Below are 19,415 nucleotides of genomic sequence, written 5' to 3'. Positions count from 1 at the left end.
ACTTTTTCCATGCAGGCGAATTACACCATGATTGGATTGGTTATGTCTCAACTCAAGGATCTTCAGCACTGCTCTGTATCCATATGGGAGTGAGTGATTCATTGGTAGGTCATCTTCCAAACATCTTTCATAAAGAACATCAAGGGTGTTTGTGCCAATGAGCACAAGGTCATGCACAAGACCATGCATTGATTTTACATCAGGCACCACCAAAGCAAGAGTGTGTATGTCTACAGATGTGCCAAGGAACTCGGGTGGAAAAGTAAGAGCAAGTTCAATGTAGCCCATGTAAGGCACACTCTGGCCATTAGCCCCCTCTACTTCCAATATATCCATCAGCGGTTTGATGTCTTGGTCAGACAGACAACTGATATAGAAGGAATAGGGGATTGTGGTCACCTGAGAGCCTGTATCCAATAGACGGTTGTATTTTTTTCCTTTTTGTTGTCCACTTGTGCAGTGCTTCTTGTGCCAATGAGTCCTTTCGGTAACTTGCATCCTTGCGTCCTTTTGGGTTGTGATTGGTTGCAATTCATGGGACATAGTGTCACTGCAACCTCTGGTTGTCCCTCCACAGAGACTGCTCCAGTTTGAGTCACTTGTTTTGTTCTTCATGTCCCATGTCTGTTGTTTCTGTTGTAGTTGCTTCCTTTTCGCCATCACCAGTGTTCGATTGGCTGCACTACTGCAAGATGACGATATATGACTATCCTCTCCACAATTGAAACAGTACCAAGGCTTTGGTCTATTTGAAGATTGTGACACAGCAGTGGCAGCTCTAAACTTTGATGTGGTTTGAGTCTTCTTTTGAGAAAGCAAGGTTGTTAACTGGCTTTGTAGCTTGTTCATTTGCTTCTGGAGATCGGCAATTGCTTGTTCCGAGGTCACTCCACAGGCACTGTGTGAACTCACATTCACATGTTGCTTAGATGCACCGATAGGTTTTCTAATACGATTTTCTTTCGCCAGCTGTCTGTCTTCCTCTGTGCGCAGCAAGAGCAATAGCTCTGAAAAGGGTGGAGGATTGTCTTTCTTCTGATCAAGCAGATTAGTGATTACTGCGTTCTCAAGGGATCAACGACAGAATTGTCGGATAAGATGTTTCTCTGATTCACTGGATTGAATTCCATCCCTTTTCACAACAGAGTTTAAGGCAAGTTGTAGTCGCTGCAGATAGGCAGAGAATTTTTCATCTCGGTCTTGGTAGGTAGTCAAGAACTGAGCAAAGAGCTCCTCTCCATCCTGAACAGTGGCAAAAGCTGCATCAAGGATTTGTAAGTAGGCAATCTGGGAACCCCGAGCCAAATGAGAAGGAAAAACAGCGCCCTCTGCTGTTTGTACTATCTCTATCTGGCTCTGGGACAATGACGACGCAGCACCTATGCGCAAGGAAACCGGGGTTTTGGTCTGCCTTCACCGCTCCACTTCCGGGTGGTGCGACTATGTTTTCATTCCCACTAACAATATTTCTACACGGAACACTAACACCACTTCTCCCAGAGAACATGGATCGTTTTGGTTATAAGCCCACTTGTTTCTATGATGAAAGAGCAAGTTAAAATGTGAATATCTTTCCGTGGTTTTGTCTGCTCCGCGGACGCTATTGTTAAATTAGTTTCGGCTTGTTTCGAGTAGGGAAGGATCGGTGGACACGTAAATCCCGCCCACTACATTTGATTGGATAAAGCGCGGCCTGCTTCCTGATCTGAAGGCACGCCCACGCCCACACAGTGCGTACACGTTATGACGAACCTTCACGACAGATTCCAACGCAGAGCAGAATCTGTTCTTGAGAGATTAGTAAGTAGGTAACAGGACGAGCTTCAGATCCTAGCCCTTTAACCACATCAGCTGCAGGAGACAGCAAGCTCTCAAGAATTTGTCTGGTGACATGTAAGGCAGACATGCTAGGATCAGCAAGCAACAAGTCAATCTGTGAGCGCCATGTTTCATAGTCTGCTTCATTACTGGGATTGGGACATTTCCCAGAGAAGGCACGGAGTCTGAATGGGGACAATGAATGAGAACTGAAGTCCTCCTTCTTCAATATATGTTCCACCACAACTTTTTGTATGTCAGGGGGGTTTAAGTCATCTCCTGCTAGAGACACTGTTCTCCTGACACGTCTGGTGCCTACAGTTTCTGTTTGTGGCTCATGCCGGTCAGGCACAGAGCTTTTCTGTTCAACTCTTCCCTCCTCCTCCTCTCCACTGGGTTTTCTCAGTTCTTTACTCATTCGAGTGAGCATATCTTTTAACACAACCTCAAAGATTCTGCCACTAGAGGTGGCTACTTCTGCAATCTGTTTGAGGTAGTTCTCAGTGTGTGTGCCACCTACTGTAGCTGCATACTCATTTGCCAAGGAACTTATTTGATACACAACCCCTTCATCATCCATGCGATGTACCATTGGCAACAGGGGCTCTAACGCTTCTAAAGTATCTTCGTCTTTGAATTCAACAATCAAGTTTTTGTGATCCGTACTGGTAGGGTCATCCACTGGAGTGACTTGTTCAATCGGCCCATAATGTTTCAAACATTTAAAGAGGGTTTCATCTGTTTCTGCTGTGTTTTTGTCACCTCTGTTTCTGCTCTGTTTTTGTCACCTCCGACAATCACAGATTTGGCTAACTTCACACCTGATTGTTTGATGAAATCCATCTTAACTTGAAAATACAACAAAAACATTCAATGGGGTTCAAACTTATTGAGCTCCTAGCTGGCTCGCCATGCTGTAGCCAGTTGCGCAAGGATAACGGCTATTAGTATAGAATGGATAAATTGACTGCTTTAGATAGTAGATACTAGGTTCGGTGGAGAGCTCAATGTGTGTAAAACCCAAGGAATGAGACAGAGACAAAAGGTTCAACTTAAAGATGTATTAGAACAGTATCATAGTTCAGAACATACAGAACATTCATTGCATTTATAAGGAAAATAAAAAATGGGGGCCCTTTAAAGTCTGAAGTGTCAGTGGATCTTTCAGGGGGGGGTTCTCCTTTAGGGAGAGAATACAAGGGGAATGGAACCTTTCCTTTGTTCCTACCACACAGAGTGGAGGTGGGGAATTGGGCTCCAGAATCCAGGTCCAGTTGGGTCAGTTTGGGAGGCTCGCCAAAAGGCCAGGTGAAATAAAGTAATCAGTAATCTATAGTTGTACAACAGGGTCAAGTTTCAACAAATTATTATTTCATGACTTTCATTAAATAATAATTATAGTCATTTTTATCATGATTCTTATTAAATTATAAATTCTCATAGAAAATAAAATACAAAATATACTTCAAAACATGAAGCCATAACACACAAAATTAAACTCAAAATATTCTCAAGACAAGGCAAGTTCAGCCTTGTCGATCTGCCATTTTTGTAACGGCTAGCTTGTTTATCATGAGAATTCCAAGACAGATGCAGTTCAAATGGCAGACAACATTTTAACACACAACATTGTACCATGACCAAGCAACCAAACCATTGACACTGAACCAATGTACTTTAACTCACCGTTGAGTATGAAGCATAGGAGCATAAGAGTAAACAGCACAGCAGCAGCAGGCACACCATGCTGCAAACAAACACTCAGGAGGGAGTGTAGGGAGTGGCAGGAAATGACACCAGGTAACCAGACATTTTTACTGATCTGACTGATTGAATGATTGACAGGCTGATTGTCTGGTTACCATGGTTACCTGGTTACCTTGGTTACCTGGGTTAGTTACCTGGGTTACAATGGGGCTCGACCAGGGGCTGTATGACTCTTCTATCACGCCGAGCTCCAGCATCTTTAATCGCGATTCGTCTGGCCTCAGGGATTCGATACGGCCGCTGACGCACCACCTTCCCGGCCGTGGTGTGTATGTTGTGGCGAATGGCGTTCGTCCGCCCAGGGAGCTCGGAGAAGATGGTCACGGCTCCGCCCCAGCAGGTCCTTGACGTCCTGGGTCTGGGCAGGGGAGAGGTCCTCTCCGATGGGGACCGGGGGAAAGCACTGCGGGGCGACGGTGGCGAGCAGGGCGGGCAGGGGCAGCGGTGGGGCTGCGTTCCATTTCTTCAAATTGTTCACGTGGTATATTTGGTGGCTCTTCCGCCGCCCGGGCTGGCGCATTTTGTAGTCCACGGGCCCCATCTTTTCCACCACCTCGTAGGGGCCTTGCCATTTTGCCAGGAATTTACACTCGCTGCTTGGGACGAGCACCAGCACCTTCTCCCCCACCTGGAACTCGTGGAGTGTCGCGCCACGGTTGTAGGTGCGCGCCTGGTCCCGCTGTGCCTTCTCCATGTGTTTGCGCACCAGTGGCCAAATCGCCTTGGCCCGGGCCTGGAGGCGCTCCACGTGGTCCACAACGCTGTGGTGGGGGGAGGGCTGGCTCTCCCAGGTCTTCTTGGCGATGTCGAGCAGTCCACGGGGTCTCCGGCCATACACCAATTCAAATGGTGAGAACCCCGTGGACGCTTGGGGCACTTCTGGATCAACTGGTCCCAGTCTTTCCCGTCGACATCGGTCAGTTTTTTTTAACATTTTCTTGAGACCATCGGTTTGGGGGTGATAGACAGAGGTGCGTATGCGCTTTACTTTTAGCCATTTGTATAACAGTCTCATTACTCTAGACATGAAACATGCGGTTTTCTGACACTCAGGGCAGCCCTTGCAAAAGTCCTCCACGGCCCGTTTAACACCGGGCCAGTAGAAGCGGGCTAAAATGCGCTCATATATCTTTTGCACCCCCAGATGGGCACCCAACTGGTGCGTATGTGCTAAATACAACACTCGGGACACATACAGTTTAGGCACAAGTAATTGTTCAATCGTCTCCCCCCCCTTGTCTATCACCCCTCTATATAACAGTCAATTTTTAACGAACGGGGGATTCAATGTACTCACCCGTCACATTTCTTTCCATCGATGGCGGCCACGTTCTGGCGCGCCATGTCCAAATTGGGGTCGGTCCACTGTGCGGTGGCGAACTCCCCCCCCACCCCTCGGGGTTTCGGCCGGCTCGGGCCTTGGGAACTCGGCGAACGGGTCAGGGTCACTTCCCGTCGTCGAGGCGCCGCGGCCGGGCGGAGACTGGACCTCCTCCTCTCCGCCTCCAGTTGCCTCTTCTTCCTCCGCCTCTGCTCTTCGTTGGTCCTCTTCGGGGGACGTGCCACTCCCTGAGCCGTGGGAGGTGGGGCGAAACGCCGGGCAGGCGTGTAGCGGGGCCGGGGGTCCGGTGCGTCCGGTGCGGCGCCGGCCGGGTGGGTTCCTCTGCAGGCCGGTGTTCCAATACCGGCCAAAAAGGACGCAATCCACACCAATGAGCAGCGGCACGGGCAGGTTCGGCACCACTCCGGCTGGCACCATGGCATCGCCCCGGGGTAAATGGACCCGGAGCTGCGTCACGGGGTAATGGCGGACATCTCCGTGCACGCAGGTCACCGGCACCGTGGTGGCACTAAGCTGGCCCGCCAGGTCGGCGCGGACCAGCGTGACCGCGCCCCCCGAGTCGAGGAGCGTGTGGCTGTCGGCGCCCTCAATTTTCACCGGCAGCCTGGCATGGCGTCGAGGTCCGGTCCCAGTATGCAGGCACGGGCGGGCGGCGTCGGAGCTGGCGGCGGTCCCCATCGAGGCGTCGCGGTCCCGGTCAAGGCAGGACCAGGAAATATGGTCTGCTTGGCCGCACACATAGCAGCGCCGCTGCTGTGGGCCCCGACCGGCGACGGTCCGGGCGGAGGACGTCCTCCGGTCGCGGCTGGCCTTCTCCTCGTCGGGCGCCTTGGGTGTGTCGGCCCGAGTGGACTTCATCATCTCCACACTCACTTGGTGGTTCTCTAACAGTGCTACGAGGGCCTCCAGGGAGCTCGGGCTCACCTGCGAGGCGTATCTGCGGGCGTCAGGCGGCACGGAACGAATACATCTGTCGATGACGATGCGGTCAATAATGGGAGGCTCTCCTCCGCTCGTCAACCAGCTATGCGTGATGCGTAACAGGGCCGCTACTTGAGGCCGAGGTGACTAGGCCGCCTGGTAGGCCCAGTGGTGAAAGCGCTGCGCTCGGGCGGGGAGGCTGTAGCCCTGGCTGGCCAAGATGGCTTCCTTTAGTTTGTGATAGTCCCTGGTGTCTGCTAGCGTCAGGTCCCGACAGACCCGCTGAGTTTCGCCAGTGAGGAAAGGAGCCAGGATCGAGGCCCAGTCTGCCGTTGGCCATCTCTCTCTCACTGCGGTGCGCTCAAACACCTCCAGGTAGGCCTCAATATCATCGTCTGGTGACAATTTAGTGAGCACCTCTCGCGGTGCGCCAGTGCTAGTTACATCTCTGGCAATCCTGTCTATTAATTTTTGTACCGCTGTCTGCAAGTCAGTTTGGCTTTTCAGTGGTGCCGTTAAAGCGGACCCGTGCTCCATGCTGTGGGTTCTTGACGTAGATCAGTGTACCTGTATTCTCCACCATATGTGGGACACTGATCAAGGCCAAGACACAGTTAGGCAGGGTACAAACCCATTTAAGGGCATTTATTCAAGATTCAGCTGCACAGAGCATTGTTCATACGGTTTAAATCATAAGGTAAGTATTGTAACACAGGTTCTTCCCAGGTTCGGGGTTTCCAATCATCACAAGATTTACATCGTTCCGCAGGTTGCCTAAAAAGTAAAAGAGACAGTATTTTTTGTTCTCAATTTCACTAGCAATTGCAATTGTCGAGGGAAATAGTGGAGTATTCACTTACCGCCTGAGCACCCGTCCATTCACCAGGAGAGCCAGTGGAGACTGAGACAGAGTGGCAGCGTCTTGTAGTTTGGTGCCACACCGGTCCTCGCAGGTGCGCTGAGTTGAGGTTGATTCATGATCAAGATTGGTAGGTACCGTCCCTCGATGACGTGGCCTAGGTTGTTGTGCTGCCTGCTGTGCCTCTCTCTGTCTCTCTCCCACTGTCTCTCCATGGTGAGGTGCCTACCTGTCAGACGGTCTCCCAGCGAGACTCCACATAGTGTACAGCAACCATTCTGATGCTGCTCTCTGGCCGCTCTTTCTCCCCCTCACTGGCAGCTTGTTGTGTGTACAGAAGACAATAGATGGCAGATAACCATCCACTGTGTATGAGTACTTAACACCCGGTACTGAAGAGCACTAGGGCTCCAATTACATCATTACACACAAGCAACAACGTTTTCTTCAATCTTGTAGTAATCCAAACAGTTGATTTTATTTACTCTCTACCACACTGAAGTCTGCTGTTTGAGCAGAAGAGCTTATTTTCTGTGTATGAGTACCTAACACCCTGTACTGAAGACCACTACGGCTGCAATTACATCATTATACACAAGGAACAATGTGTTCTCCCGCCTATACCAAAATGGTTAATTGTATTAACCATACTCTTATCACACTGAAGTCCACTGCTTGAGCAGAGGAGATTTTATTTTATTCATTTATGTTTTTCAATTATGTGTGTGAAATTGGACTGATCATAAGCGAGAAAGGGGAGCCAGTGGCAGAGTTGTTACAGAATACTACAACAGCATTTGTGCCTTTCAAATTAAATTAGCTCTGTTTCCCGGGGCAACCCACATCATTTTCCCTCTTTACAGTCTGTGTGTGTTGTTCATGGAAATAATTACAACATGGACAAAATATCACAGCTGAAACATGAGTTTCATAATCTGCATTCATGTGTATATGATTAATTAATGGTACAGGAGCTATAAATAGCCTATTAACAACAGTGTGTAATGAAAAGCTATCGGAGAACTCTGCCGATGCAACAAAAGGAAACACAGTATGAACTAGAAAAAGTGCTCCTTGGAGCACAGGTCTCCGCCAGGTCAGGTAGGTTATTGTGGGCCAACAATGTTCGGAATTTGCCAATCAGGATGGAATATGAAAAATCGGACAGAACCATCTTGATCACTTGACTATAGAGATAATGGGTACCGATTTGCATGATGATTGGACAACATTTGTAGGTGTAATACAACAAAGAAAAGTTTTGAAAAAATCGGCCTCCTGGTGGCGCTATAATAGGGCAATGTTAAAGGGTGACATTTGTTCTTCAACTTACTGCGAATGTGCTTGTAAAGTGTCACCTCAATCGGACGCTGCGTTCATGATTTGTGGCATTTTGTTCAAAACGGGCCACTTCTGCAAACTTTAGATGTCATTGTTAGCCAATCAGGATGAAATATGAAAAATCAAACAGTTCCATCTTGATCACATGACTATAGAGATCATGTGTACCGATTTGTGTGAAATTTGGATAAAATGTGAAGGCTTAATATCCAAAAATGTGTTTTACATAAGTCGGCCTCTTGGTGGCGCTATAAAAGGCAAATGTAAAAAATGCAGGGCAGATGTTTTTCCTTGGCCTCTAGGGAGTGTGCGTGCAAAGTTTCACGCAGATCGGTGCAGTTATAGTTAAAAACACAAATCAGCCTTTAATAGCGCCACCATGAGGAAATCACAAGCTGCGTTCATGATTTGAGGCATTTTGTTCAAAACGGACCAATCCTGCAAATTTTGGAAGGCAGCCTTAGCCAATGAGGATGGAATATGGAAAATCGGACAGATCCGTGTTGATCACATGACTATAGAGATACTGTGTACCGATTTGCATGACGTTTGGATAAAATCTGCAGGAGTAATGGGTTTTGCACAAATCGGCCTCCAGGTGGCGCTATAACAGGCCCATGTGAAAAATTTGAGACAGAGGTTCTGAATTGGCATCCAGGGAGTGTGTGTGCACAGTTTCACAGCAACCGGGCCAACGGTGCCGGAGATTAGCTGGTAACACACGGACAGGACACACGGACGGACGGACGGACGGACAGGGGGTAAAACATACTCTCTCGCCATGCCTTTCGGCCTGGCGGAGACAAAAATGTGAAAGTTCCTTTTCCATTCGATGGTTTACTCTGATTTGATCTTTTGTCTAGACTTCCTGCACCTCCCTGTGTGTGAAGAGGAGGTTTACGTTGAGCTGCAGGAGAGGAATACTAGTCTGGTCCAGGAGGAACCAGAGGCTCTGCAGATTAAAGAGGAGCAGCAGGAGCTACTTCAAAGACCAGAGGAGGCTGCTGGGTCAACGCTGACATTACTAGCAGTGAAACATGAAGATGATGATGTAAACAGAGAGACAGAGCCTCTAGCCAGCACCTCAACTGAACACATGAAAACACAAGCAAGTGAGTAATGCATTTCCTCTCTTTAAAAATCTTCATTGTGAAAATAAAATTAGTTACATCATTAATCTCCACTGGATCTCCAGCTCAGTCAAAATGTGTCGTGTCATGACCTGTTGTGAGCTTGTAGAGAGTTTGTAGATCTGCTATTCTTTTTGTATTTTTGAACAACACCATTATGACAAAGTTTAAAGTAGAGCTTTAGTGGTTAATCAGACTAATCAATTTGGTCAACTATATAAAAAAATATATATAATTTTTTGGTGTTGATTTGTTGATATATGTATATAAAAAAGAAAGAAAGAAAAACACATTCAACTTATTTGTTGATCAATCTGAAGCACAGCCACCAAAGGAGTTCAATACGCAGTGTGTTTTGGGGGGAAATGACTCATGATCATTGATAATCTACTTTATATCTGTACGGAAAACCACTCTGATGCTGCTCTCTGGCCACTATCTCTCCCCCTCACTGGCAGCTTGGTGAATATAATAGATCACTTAAACGTGTTAAACATTAACATGTAAGGCTGCAACAGAGTTGTTACAGAATACTACGACAGCATTGGTGCCTTTCAAATCAAATTAGCTGTCTGTGTGTGTTGCTCATGGGAATAATTACAACATGGACAAAATAGTTTCAGTCTGCATTGAGCTTGTTGTGCACGTGATTAATTAGTGGTACAGGAGCTATAAATACCATATTAACGTAATGTCAGATAACACTGCTGATGCAATGACGCTAATGAGTGGTGGATCAGGCACAAGTATCGATATACAAACAGATGTTTTTGTGAATTACGGTTCAAGGAGGCTTTATTTTTCAGTCACTCAGTCTTTGCAGTGAAATATACTGTCCCAGACACATATCTTAGTGTGTCAGATGCTGTTTTGCACGTGTATCCCCGCAGCATGTGTGCATTGACGCACGCACAAGTGGTCACATGAAGTAGAATTTTGCCCAATCAGATTGCGACCTAAATGAGTTTGGCCTCCTGGCTTATGGTCTGTTCAATATAACATTGGTATCACAACTCTCACTAGAATCAAACCTTTGACCAAAGGAATGCCAGCTCTAGAACCAACTAAAATGTTAAGTTCAAACATTCAGTGGTTTACTCTCATTTTATCTTTTGTCTAGACTTCCTGCACCTCCCTGTGTGTAAAGAGGAGGTTTCCTTAGAACAGCGGGAGTGGAACTCCAGTCTGGTCCAGGTGGAACCAGAGCCTCCACAGATTAAAGAGGAACAGCAGGAGCTACTTCAAAGTCCAGAGGAGGCTGCTGAGTCGATGTTGATATTACTAGCAGTAAAACATGAAGAAGAGGATGAAAACAGAGAGACAGAGCCTCTAGCCAGCACCTCAACTGAACACATGAAAACACAAGCTGATGTAGAGGACTGTGGAACATCACAACCAACTAGTGATGGCCAGCTCCTCTCTTCACACTGTTCTGAACATGACACTGATGAGTGGAAGGAGACCAGGGAAGATCAGTCAGCTTTAAACACATTGAAATCACACAAGACAAGAAATTTGGAAGGAAAAAGATTATCTTTCAGCAGCAAGCTGTCCCAGGACCTGAAATCACCCAAACAAACTCCATCCATGAGGATTCACACAGCAAAGACAAGCTTCAATTGTACAGAGTGTGGCACATGCTTTGGTCAAATGAGACAACTAAAACGACACATGAGGATTCACACTGGGGAAAAGCCCTTTTCTTGTTCAGTTTGTGCCAAGGGCTTTGCTCGAATGGATAATTTGAAGACACACATGAGATCACATCCAGGGGAAAAGCCATTTCCTTGTACAGTTTGTGCCAAAGACTTTGCTCGAATGAATGAGCTGAAGACTCACATGAGGACCCACACAGGGGAAAAGCCCTTTACTTGTAAAGTTTGTTCCAAAGGCTTTACTAAAACGGATAATCTGAAGATACACATGAGGAGTCATACAGGGGAAAAGCCCTTCACTTGTACAGTTTGTTCCAAAGGCTTTGCTCAAATGGGAGATAAGAAGAGACACATGAGGACTCACACAGGGGAAAAGCCCTTTACTTGTAAAGTTTGTTCCAAAGGCTTTACTAAAACGGATAATCTGAAGATACACATGAGGAGTCATACAGGAGAAAAGCCCTTCACCTGTACAGTTTGTGCCAAGGGCTTTTCTCAAATGGGAGATCTAAAGAAACACATGAGATCTCATACAGGGGAAAAGCCCTTCACTTGTACAGTTTGTGCCAAAGGCTTTTCTGAAATGGGAAATCTAAAGAAACACATGAGATCTCATACAGGGGAAAAGTCCTTTACTTGTACAGTTTGTGCCAAAGGATTTACTAGAATGGGTCATCTGAAGACACACATGAAGACTCATACAGGTAAAAATACAGCTCTATCTCTAGCTTTTTGTTTTATGCTTAAGATGAAATCTTACTTTGTGAAACTGTGTCTTACAACATGGTATAAAATAGAGCAAAAAAGCAAACAGATGTGATACTGAATGGAGATACAAGGTTTCTGCCAGTCAGCAACAATATTATCATTCATTGTAATCCAACATGACAGTGACAAGTCCTGAATTCTAAAGCAATGGAATTACACAATCTGATGATGTCAACATGACCAAATTAAATCAACACAATTAATATGTCGCTCATCATAAACTGTACTGTACCCCCCCAACCCCCCCCCCCCCACACACACACACTTTTTTTTTAAATCATTTCATTTGTTTGTTTTTATTGTGTTGTCATTGCACTTTATTTTTAAGCTATTCCCTGTTCCCAAATGTCATACCTTTACCCAAATCTCTAAATGATGTGCATTTCTATTATAATAACAATAATATATTTACAAAATTCCTTTTCATTTGTGTTTCTGCCAGCAGATAAGAAACAGCAACAGTCCTCCTCTGATGGAGACCCTGTTAAAAAGAAGAGCAGAACCTCCACCATTGAACTGCATGGGGGGCCCAGTGACGGTAAGAGAGAGGGAACAAATATGTATTATTAATATTATTATAGAGATGGTACGATCAGGTTTTTTTAAACCGATCACCGATGCGATCATTTTCAAATCTGATCATCCGATACCGGTCCGATCCGATCATGTTGCGCAATATTATCAGTTTTTTTAAAACTGATCACCGATCCGATCAAGTCTGATCATCCGATACCGATCACCGATCCGATCATGTGGCGCAATATAATTTTTTATATTTTTTAACTTTTTGTATTTTATTTAACTTTTTTATTTATTAATTCATTCACTCATGCATGTATTGGCTGGTCGTCCAGGCCCAGAGGTGGACAGAGTACTCGACCCCAGTACTTGAGTAAGAGTAGTCCTACAGAGTACTCCTGGTTACATTTACTCCACTACAACTAAAAGTAGCTCAGTCAAAATGTTACTCAAGTAAGAGTAAAAAAGTACTTGCTTTAGAGTACATGCTTTTAAAAATACTTAAGTACAAGTAAAAGTAAAAGTACATTTCTATTTTTTTATAAGGCTTTTTTAAATCACAAGTCAAATGAGTGCAGCATTGGTTCAAAACGAGTAAACTAAATCCACAAAATATTACATTTAAATATACTGTCTTGAACAAACTAAAATATGTCTAAAACCTCAGCAATTCCAATGCAACAAAATAACTCCTGATCTAAGCAGTAACAGTGATGTTAGGTTTTCAATGTAGTTAGTGGGTGCCAGGACCCAGGAGTATGCCATACTGTCTGAATGAAAGCCATACCATTTTGGCATACTGAGTATAGCAACATTGTATGCCTTTCATTGTTTTCAAGGCAAATAAAAAAAACATGTCACTCTGCCTTTCATGAATATTCAAGGCAAAAACGTACCATATGTCATTGCTATGTGCTAGCTGCTAACACCAAACTCCGCTGGAATTGATAGTTTTAAACTCTCTAAAGGGATCTAAAATGTTGTGCTTAACTTGACAATAAGTGTTGTCCCTATCTACTTCAATGGACTACTTTATTTGGGCTGTGTTTGCTGGATTCTTTTTTTTAACGAGGCACAACGAGCGCGCGCGCACACACACACACACACACACACACACACACACACACAGAGAGACTGAGTGAATGTTTTTTTCTGTGCGCAACAGATTTCAGCGTTGTCGTTTTTTTCATAGCGTGTGTCGCATCGGTCTCACACACTGTAAAGAAGTTCCACACCGCGGACATTTTCAAACCTGCGTGCGTGGCTGCGTGCAGCAGAGCAGTGCAGCGAGATCATAACAAACACTTCTTCCTTCTTTTAAGGCGGCTGTTATTCAGCCAGCGTTTCACCGCCACCTTCGGATCCGGAGTGATATCAAACTCTTGACATATATAAGTCATGATCGGATCGGTTAATTGGCCTATTTATCGGAATGACAGATGAAATTATTTTCATTGATATCGGGCCTATCCGATCCATGGCCGATTGATCGGACCATCTCTATATTATTATTATTGTTGATGTTGAGATTGACAGAATTTACTTTAAATAGGGTTTAAGTTAAATTTCTAAACATTCCTAGAGCAATCATTGTTATATAGTGTTTGAGTAATTTCATTGGATTGTGTATCATTTTCTGTACAGAGGTTCATTCATTGCTGGGAGTGAAGGGTGACAACAAGTCCAAGAAGAAGGGGGCAGGCCGGCCCAAAGGGTCCAAAAGTAAAGACAAAGATTTCACCTTCAGGTCCAAACCTTACCAGGATGAGAGGTCCTCCTACCCTGCAGAGACCATGGACAGCACTGGGACAGGAGCAGTAGAGTCAGGCAGTGGTGGGTCTTGTGACAGGTAAGGACGCCACAAACTACACCATAAAACATTTAGAGCTACACTAATCTGACTCATGCTGCTCCCCACCTGCTGGCACTGAGCCCAGTTCACCTTTTGACCATGATCTTGATATATTTAGGTTTATGCAACAGTTGGTTCCTGTCGAGTTATTTGATTGGTCAAGAGGCATTCCATGAGTTAATGAAGAAGTCATGCATGTAAAACCATTCTTTATTAGGTTGAGAGTGAAACAAAACGAGTGCTCCCCTCCCTCTGATCCATCTAATCTAGCACTAACTGTCTCAGAGCATTGTGACACATGGCTCTCTGGTGGCTGTCAGTGTATCAGCCTGCTTATTTACTAGGGCAGGGCCTAATGGACAAAAATAAATTTCACAATAATCGACCAAATACCTCAATATTAATATAGTGATGATAATATTGTCCCGTTGCGAGCTTGTAGATCAGCCATTTGTGCTACTTACACACAATACTAACATTTAAAGTATACAATATGGTTTAGCCATATGAACTCTAGCCTTCCTATTCTGGGCATGTCATAATAGTTGAACATTATGGGAAAATAGGTGAATATTTGGCGAAAATAGCAAATCTGCAAGATCTCAACGTGTCGCTACACATTGTGAGCTTGTAGATCAGCTATTATAATTTTATAGATTGGAGAAGTGTTTAAAGTTTAATTAGTTAGGTCATTAAAACAAGGAAAATACAACACTTATAGATACAATATTGATAACTACTACTGGGTAATATGTTCATTTTTTCTCTCTCTCTCTCTCTCTCTCTCTCTCTCTCTCTCTCTTTCTCAGAACCACATGAAGACAGTGCGTCCAGTCATATATCAGTCATGTTTCACTACAATTACAGTCTTTTTCCAGACTTTCACAATAGGAAAGTGTTCATTAAAAATATAATATGTGATAAAGTTTGACTTTTGTACTTTAACCCTTACAATTTATTTCCTCAGTTTATGATGTGCGTATAAGTTTTCACTTGAGTTTATAATGATGCTGAACGATTACTTGAGATTTCTTTTTCTGTCAGTTATGTAAAACGTTCGCAAAAGACAGCTATGGGAATATTCAGTAGTTTTGACATATTTCCTGACACTGAATGACCAGGTCCCAAAGCTGCATAGATTTTTTTTTTGAAAAGTAATGGCATTGTTAATTGCTGTTATTTATTGGCCTGTTCAATTACATTTCTGTACCGCCAGAGCCATGTTTGTAACAATATTTACAGCAATAAATAATTTGAGCAGGACAAACGTTTTGTCATTTCTATGTGAGGTTTGAGGGCTCATAGGAATTAGACTACGTGACAACCAGGAATAGTTTGGTGACCACTTGGATCGGGGGAGTCTGGTGCAACGCTTAGGTCCTGGACCCGGTGAGACGAAGGAGGAGCCCAGCCAGGAGGCCACCCACAGAGCCTAGTCCCTCCACGTGCCAGAGCCGTCCCCAGTCCCGGCAGAGTAGTTCCGGAGTGGCCCTGTCTTTCCATAATAGGACTGACCGTGGGTAGCTACTGGGACGTAAGTCGGGGCTTGATCTGGGTCACCTGGCTGGGTCACCTGGGCGAGGGTGTATGTTGTTGCGAGACCCGAAACACCCGATGACCCCAGGCTACAACACTGATGATACGTCCCAGGTGCATCCATGTGATGCTTTCTTTATAGATACATCTATCTGTCTCACTCTCTGTAAGGGCAGCCAATCACCCAGCGAGTGCCGTGCTATGAGCTTGTAGATCTGCTATTTTTTAATAGCGAAATAAATCTAAAAATGACAGTCAGATGCCTTCCCGATCTAAATGGGTTAATGTGTTATCTTAAGTACACTGATGCAAGGCCACCATAGAAGTCACAGCAACAATATTTAATAACGTCGTTACAGTACTCTTCAACAGTTGTGTTTTTTTAGGCCTCTGGTAGTTTTGCTAAATATGTGCGATTTTGACACAGGGACATTATGAAGAAACAACAGTTTGCTGGACGACGCCTTTGACTTTTGATCATTTTTATGCGCTTATCATTTGGCAGTATATTTGAACCAGGGCGATCTGTTGTGGGTGAACACAACTTCCCTGAGTCGGGTTTATTTTCCGACATGACCTCAGGACTGGGTGGTGGTTGTTTGTACACAACCCGAGGTGGGTCCCTGAAAGTGCAGAACAAGTGTGGGACTGTGGCTGAGATGCACCGGTGGTTTTGATTGTCTGTTAAAACCTTTCCTTGTATTGAGGAGGCAGTGGGTGGAATTGTTTATGTTAAAAGCTTTCCTCCCTGGTTCCATTCTGAAACTGTTCTCATGCATGGGTGTAACCACTGTATCTGAATCTGTCAGAGTTGTCCATTTGTTTGTGAAACATCACTTTGTGTCCTGTTAATCCTAATGCTTTGTGCACACACACATATTTACCAGCCTAATCAATTTAGTTTGTTTTTTGTAGATAGTTAAAGTATGCTACATATAAGATACCCATAAAACTGTTGAAAATAAGGGTTTCATAGTTAGATTGCTCAAAATTGTTGATTGGCCGAGGGCCATGCGAGTGCCATTCACAAACAATTTAAAACTGCCATTCCCCATAATGCAACAGCGGATTCTTTTTGCAACATGATTTAATAAAAAATAGATCTATCTATCTATCTATCTATGAACATAATGCAAATGGTTCATAATGCATTTGGTTCCATTTGTACACTCTGAGAATTAAAACCTGTAAGGGTCCATTTAGAAACCCCTCAAGGAACCCTGAGGAGAGTGTTGTCCAATCTCAATGTGTCGTCATGACGTCAGCAAACAAATCAGTCAGCTCCATATATGGGCATATACTGATGACATCAGAGATCTCCATATATGGGCATAAAAGGGATAAGGACTGACATACAGAGATCTCCATGGGCATAAAAAGGACAAGGACTGTTGTCCGGTGAAAAACGCTTAACTCCAGTTTAGATGTTTTTGGTCGCTTTAATTGAAGGGTTACATATATGAATTGAGAAAATGTTATGAATTTTGGGATCATGAAACTTTCAAAACTCATCATAATAAATATGCATGGTGGTTGGTCTATTAAATATGTCTTTCTAAATTTCTAAAAATGTACATTATTTTTTTATATATTGACACCCATACATTATATTGACACCCCATTTCAGCTTGCTTGTTGGCCCAGGGGTATGTGCCATGTATGCCCAGCCATGCATCACATTTACGCACATGCACGCACGCACATACACACTGTGCAAAAGGGAAATTTCACAACACTAGTGCTCATGAGGAAAATCTATTTTAATGTTTCACAGACCATTCATTCCTTCATTTCTGGGCATGATAAAAAAGATCTCTGTTAGTTTTCACACAATGAGAAAAGGCATATAGTACATCAGAAAATATACTGAATGGTTTAAAAATAATAACATAAATTACCACTTTATTTGCTTCCACTACAACTACTTTTAATTTATTCTGCGTATATGATTTGATCAAACAATCAGCTGGAGAATCTAAGATGTACAGAAAGTCTTATTTTTGCCCGCGTAAAAATGAAACAATTTACGATAAATACAAACAATTTCAGCAATACTTATTCTGAGAGCTATAACATGACATGCTGCTATATATTACCAACCACAGTTATGAGAGTGAATACAACCCATTTCTAAAAGTAACAATGATTTGTGAAAATTCCAATCTATAGGTACATCTCAGGTTTTATCTCAATTTTGTCACATACAGTAGACATAACCCAAACATTAAAAGTTCAGCTTTCAAGTTCATCGAAATATATATATATATAGCATTTTAGTAGTTAACAGTGGCCAATGAGATATATTATGAGATTTCCTACAGTTTTATATAACATTAACTTGAACCAGTAACAATACTCTGTTACAGACTTCAGTGAGAAGACAAAATCATTTTTGCTTATTGTCACTGGTTGCCCTGCTAAGTCCAATGTCCATTTAAGTGAGTGGGGGGGGCTTTCACATCGTAGTCTCGGTAGTTATGCACGTTGATGTCGAAATAGTGCTGTCCTGCATGGCGTTCTTGGCCTTGATGCTCACACAGTATTTGGTTGATGATTCAAGGTCGTCAACTGTGCAAGAGTCTTGGCCCACGACCGTTACCAGTTTGAACAATCCCGGGGTGCCTCCCTTTTTAACTATGACGATGTAGTCCGTTGCGTCCACCACTGGTGTCCACTTCACATAGATGGAAGTGACGGATAACGTCAACCCCGTTGGGATCTCCAGATCTGGAAGGACGAGGAGCGTAAATGAAAATGTGTTACTGAATTGACCTTAAATATACCTTAAAATACTCCACAATCTTTGCCTCCATCTGATAAAAACCACACAGCATTAACATGGTTATGTTTAAGAGACAAAACAAGGGTTTGAGTGTAATAATGGACTTACTCTTATTCTGGAGAGAGGCTTCCATTTCAACCATACCGTCAGGCAATTCTCTTCTTCTGCGATTTCCTGGACCTGAGGGAGGTGATTAGGACACCAGTTACTCATTTGAATCGTCTTTAAATTGATTGATAAAATGATTGTTGGACAATATGAAATACACTACCCATTGTTTCTGAGCATTGAAGTTGTTAGAAAAATATGTGTTATAAAATGAACGTGATACTGACTCAAGATTCTCTTTCAGTCCACTTCCATATTTTTTTATAATGGAGTTAGCGCTTGTCATGTGTGTAATAGAGGTGTAAATGGCCTCTGGCACTGAGCTGGTATTCCAGCTCTACCTAAAGAACACGTCCTGTCAACTGACCTGCGATATCTGTGGTAGGATGACTCTCTCCCATGTCGTTGCTGGCTGTCAGTGCTGTCGTGCCAATCACTACATCAGCCAGGTTGCATGAAAGTTCAGTGGTGCTGCACAGCACCACGCGACCTGCCCCCGCCATGTCGTAGACGGTGTAGTGGGTGGCGAACACAGAAGCGTCCCATGACAGCACGGTGCCGCTGTATGACGCACCCCGTGGAGCGCAGGGAGCTGGGAAAGAAATTATATGAATTCTGTTAACGGCAGATCTAGAGAGTGATGGGCTGCAGCAAAAGGGACTTTTCATTTTCACGTTTTCTCACATCCAATCAGACTTGTTTTTGCTACCAGTGGCAAAAACCTGGCCCTGGCCCCCTGGCCATGACATAGAATGCAGGTCTAAGACACTTCCGCATTGGCTTGGTTTTTAAGACCGGAAGCTTTCCCGCTTGATTGGCACACCGGCTTTAGAATGTTTTCACCCAGGAAACATGCAGTGGTGTAAAGTAACTAAGTACTTTTACTCAAGTACTGTACTTAAGTACAATTTTGAGGTACTTTTACTTTAGTGGAGTATTTCCAATTGTCTATACTTTTACTTCTACTCCTACATCTCGGAGGCAAATATTGTACTTTTACTCCACTACAATTATTTG

The 19,415-nt window shown here is 44.1% G+C and overlaps 1 protein-coding gene across 1 annotated transcript in view; it reads left to right on the top strand.

Moving 5' to 3' along the window:
- LOC308087376 (uncharacterized protein) overlaps positions 1 to 14,849 on the top strand; it is a 32,118-nt gene extending 17,269 nt beyond the window's left edge. The window contains exons 5-6 of the mRNA XM_080431168.1: positions 13,765 to 13,969; positions 14,782 to 14,849. Coding sequence (XP_080287294.1) covers positions 13,765 to 13,969; positions 14,782 to 14,791 — 215 coding nt within the window. The 3' untranslated portion in view covers positions 14,792 to 14,849. The remainder of the gene's footprint in view (positions 1 to 13,764; positions 13,970 to 14,781) is intronic.
- The last annotated feature ends 4,566 nt before the right edge of the window (positions 14,850 to 19,415 follow it).

This window comes from Gymnoscopelus braueri (assembly GCF_963280865.1).
Source record: "Gymnoscopelus braueri genome assembly, chromosome: 6".
Classification (NCBI taxonomy): Eukaryota; Metazoa; Chordata; class Actinopteri; order Myctophiformes; family Myctophidae; genus Gymnoscopelus; species Gymnoscopelus braueri.
This window is presented reverse-complemented; position numbering and strand designations above follow the sequence as displayed.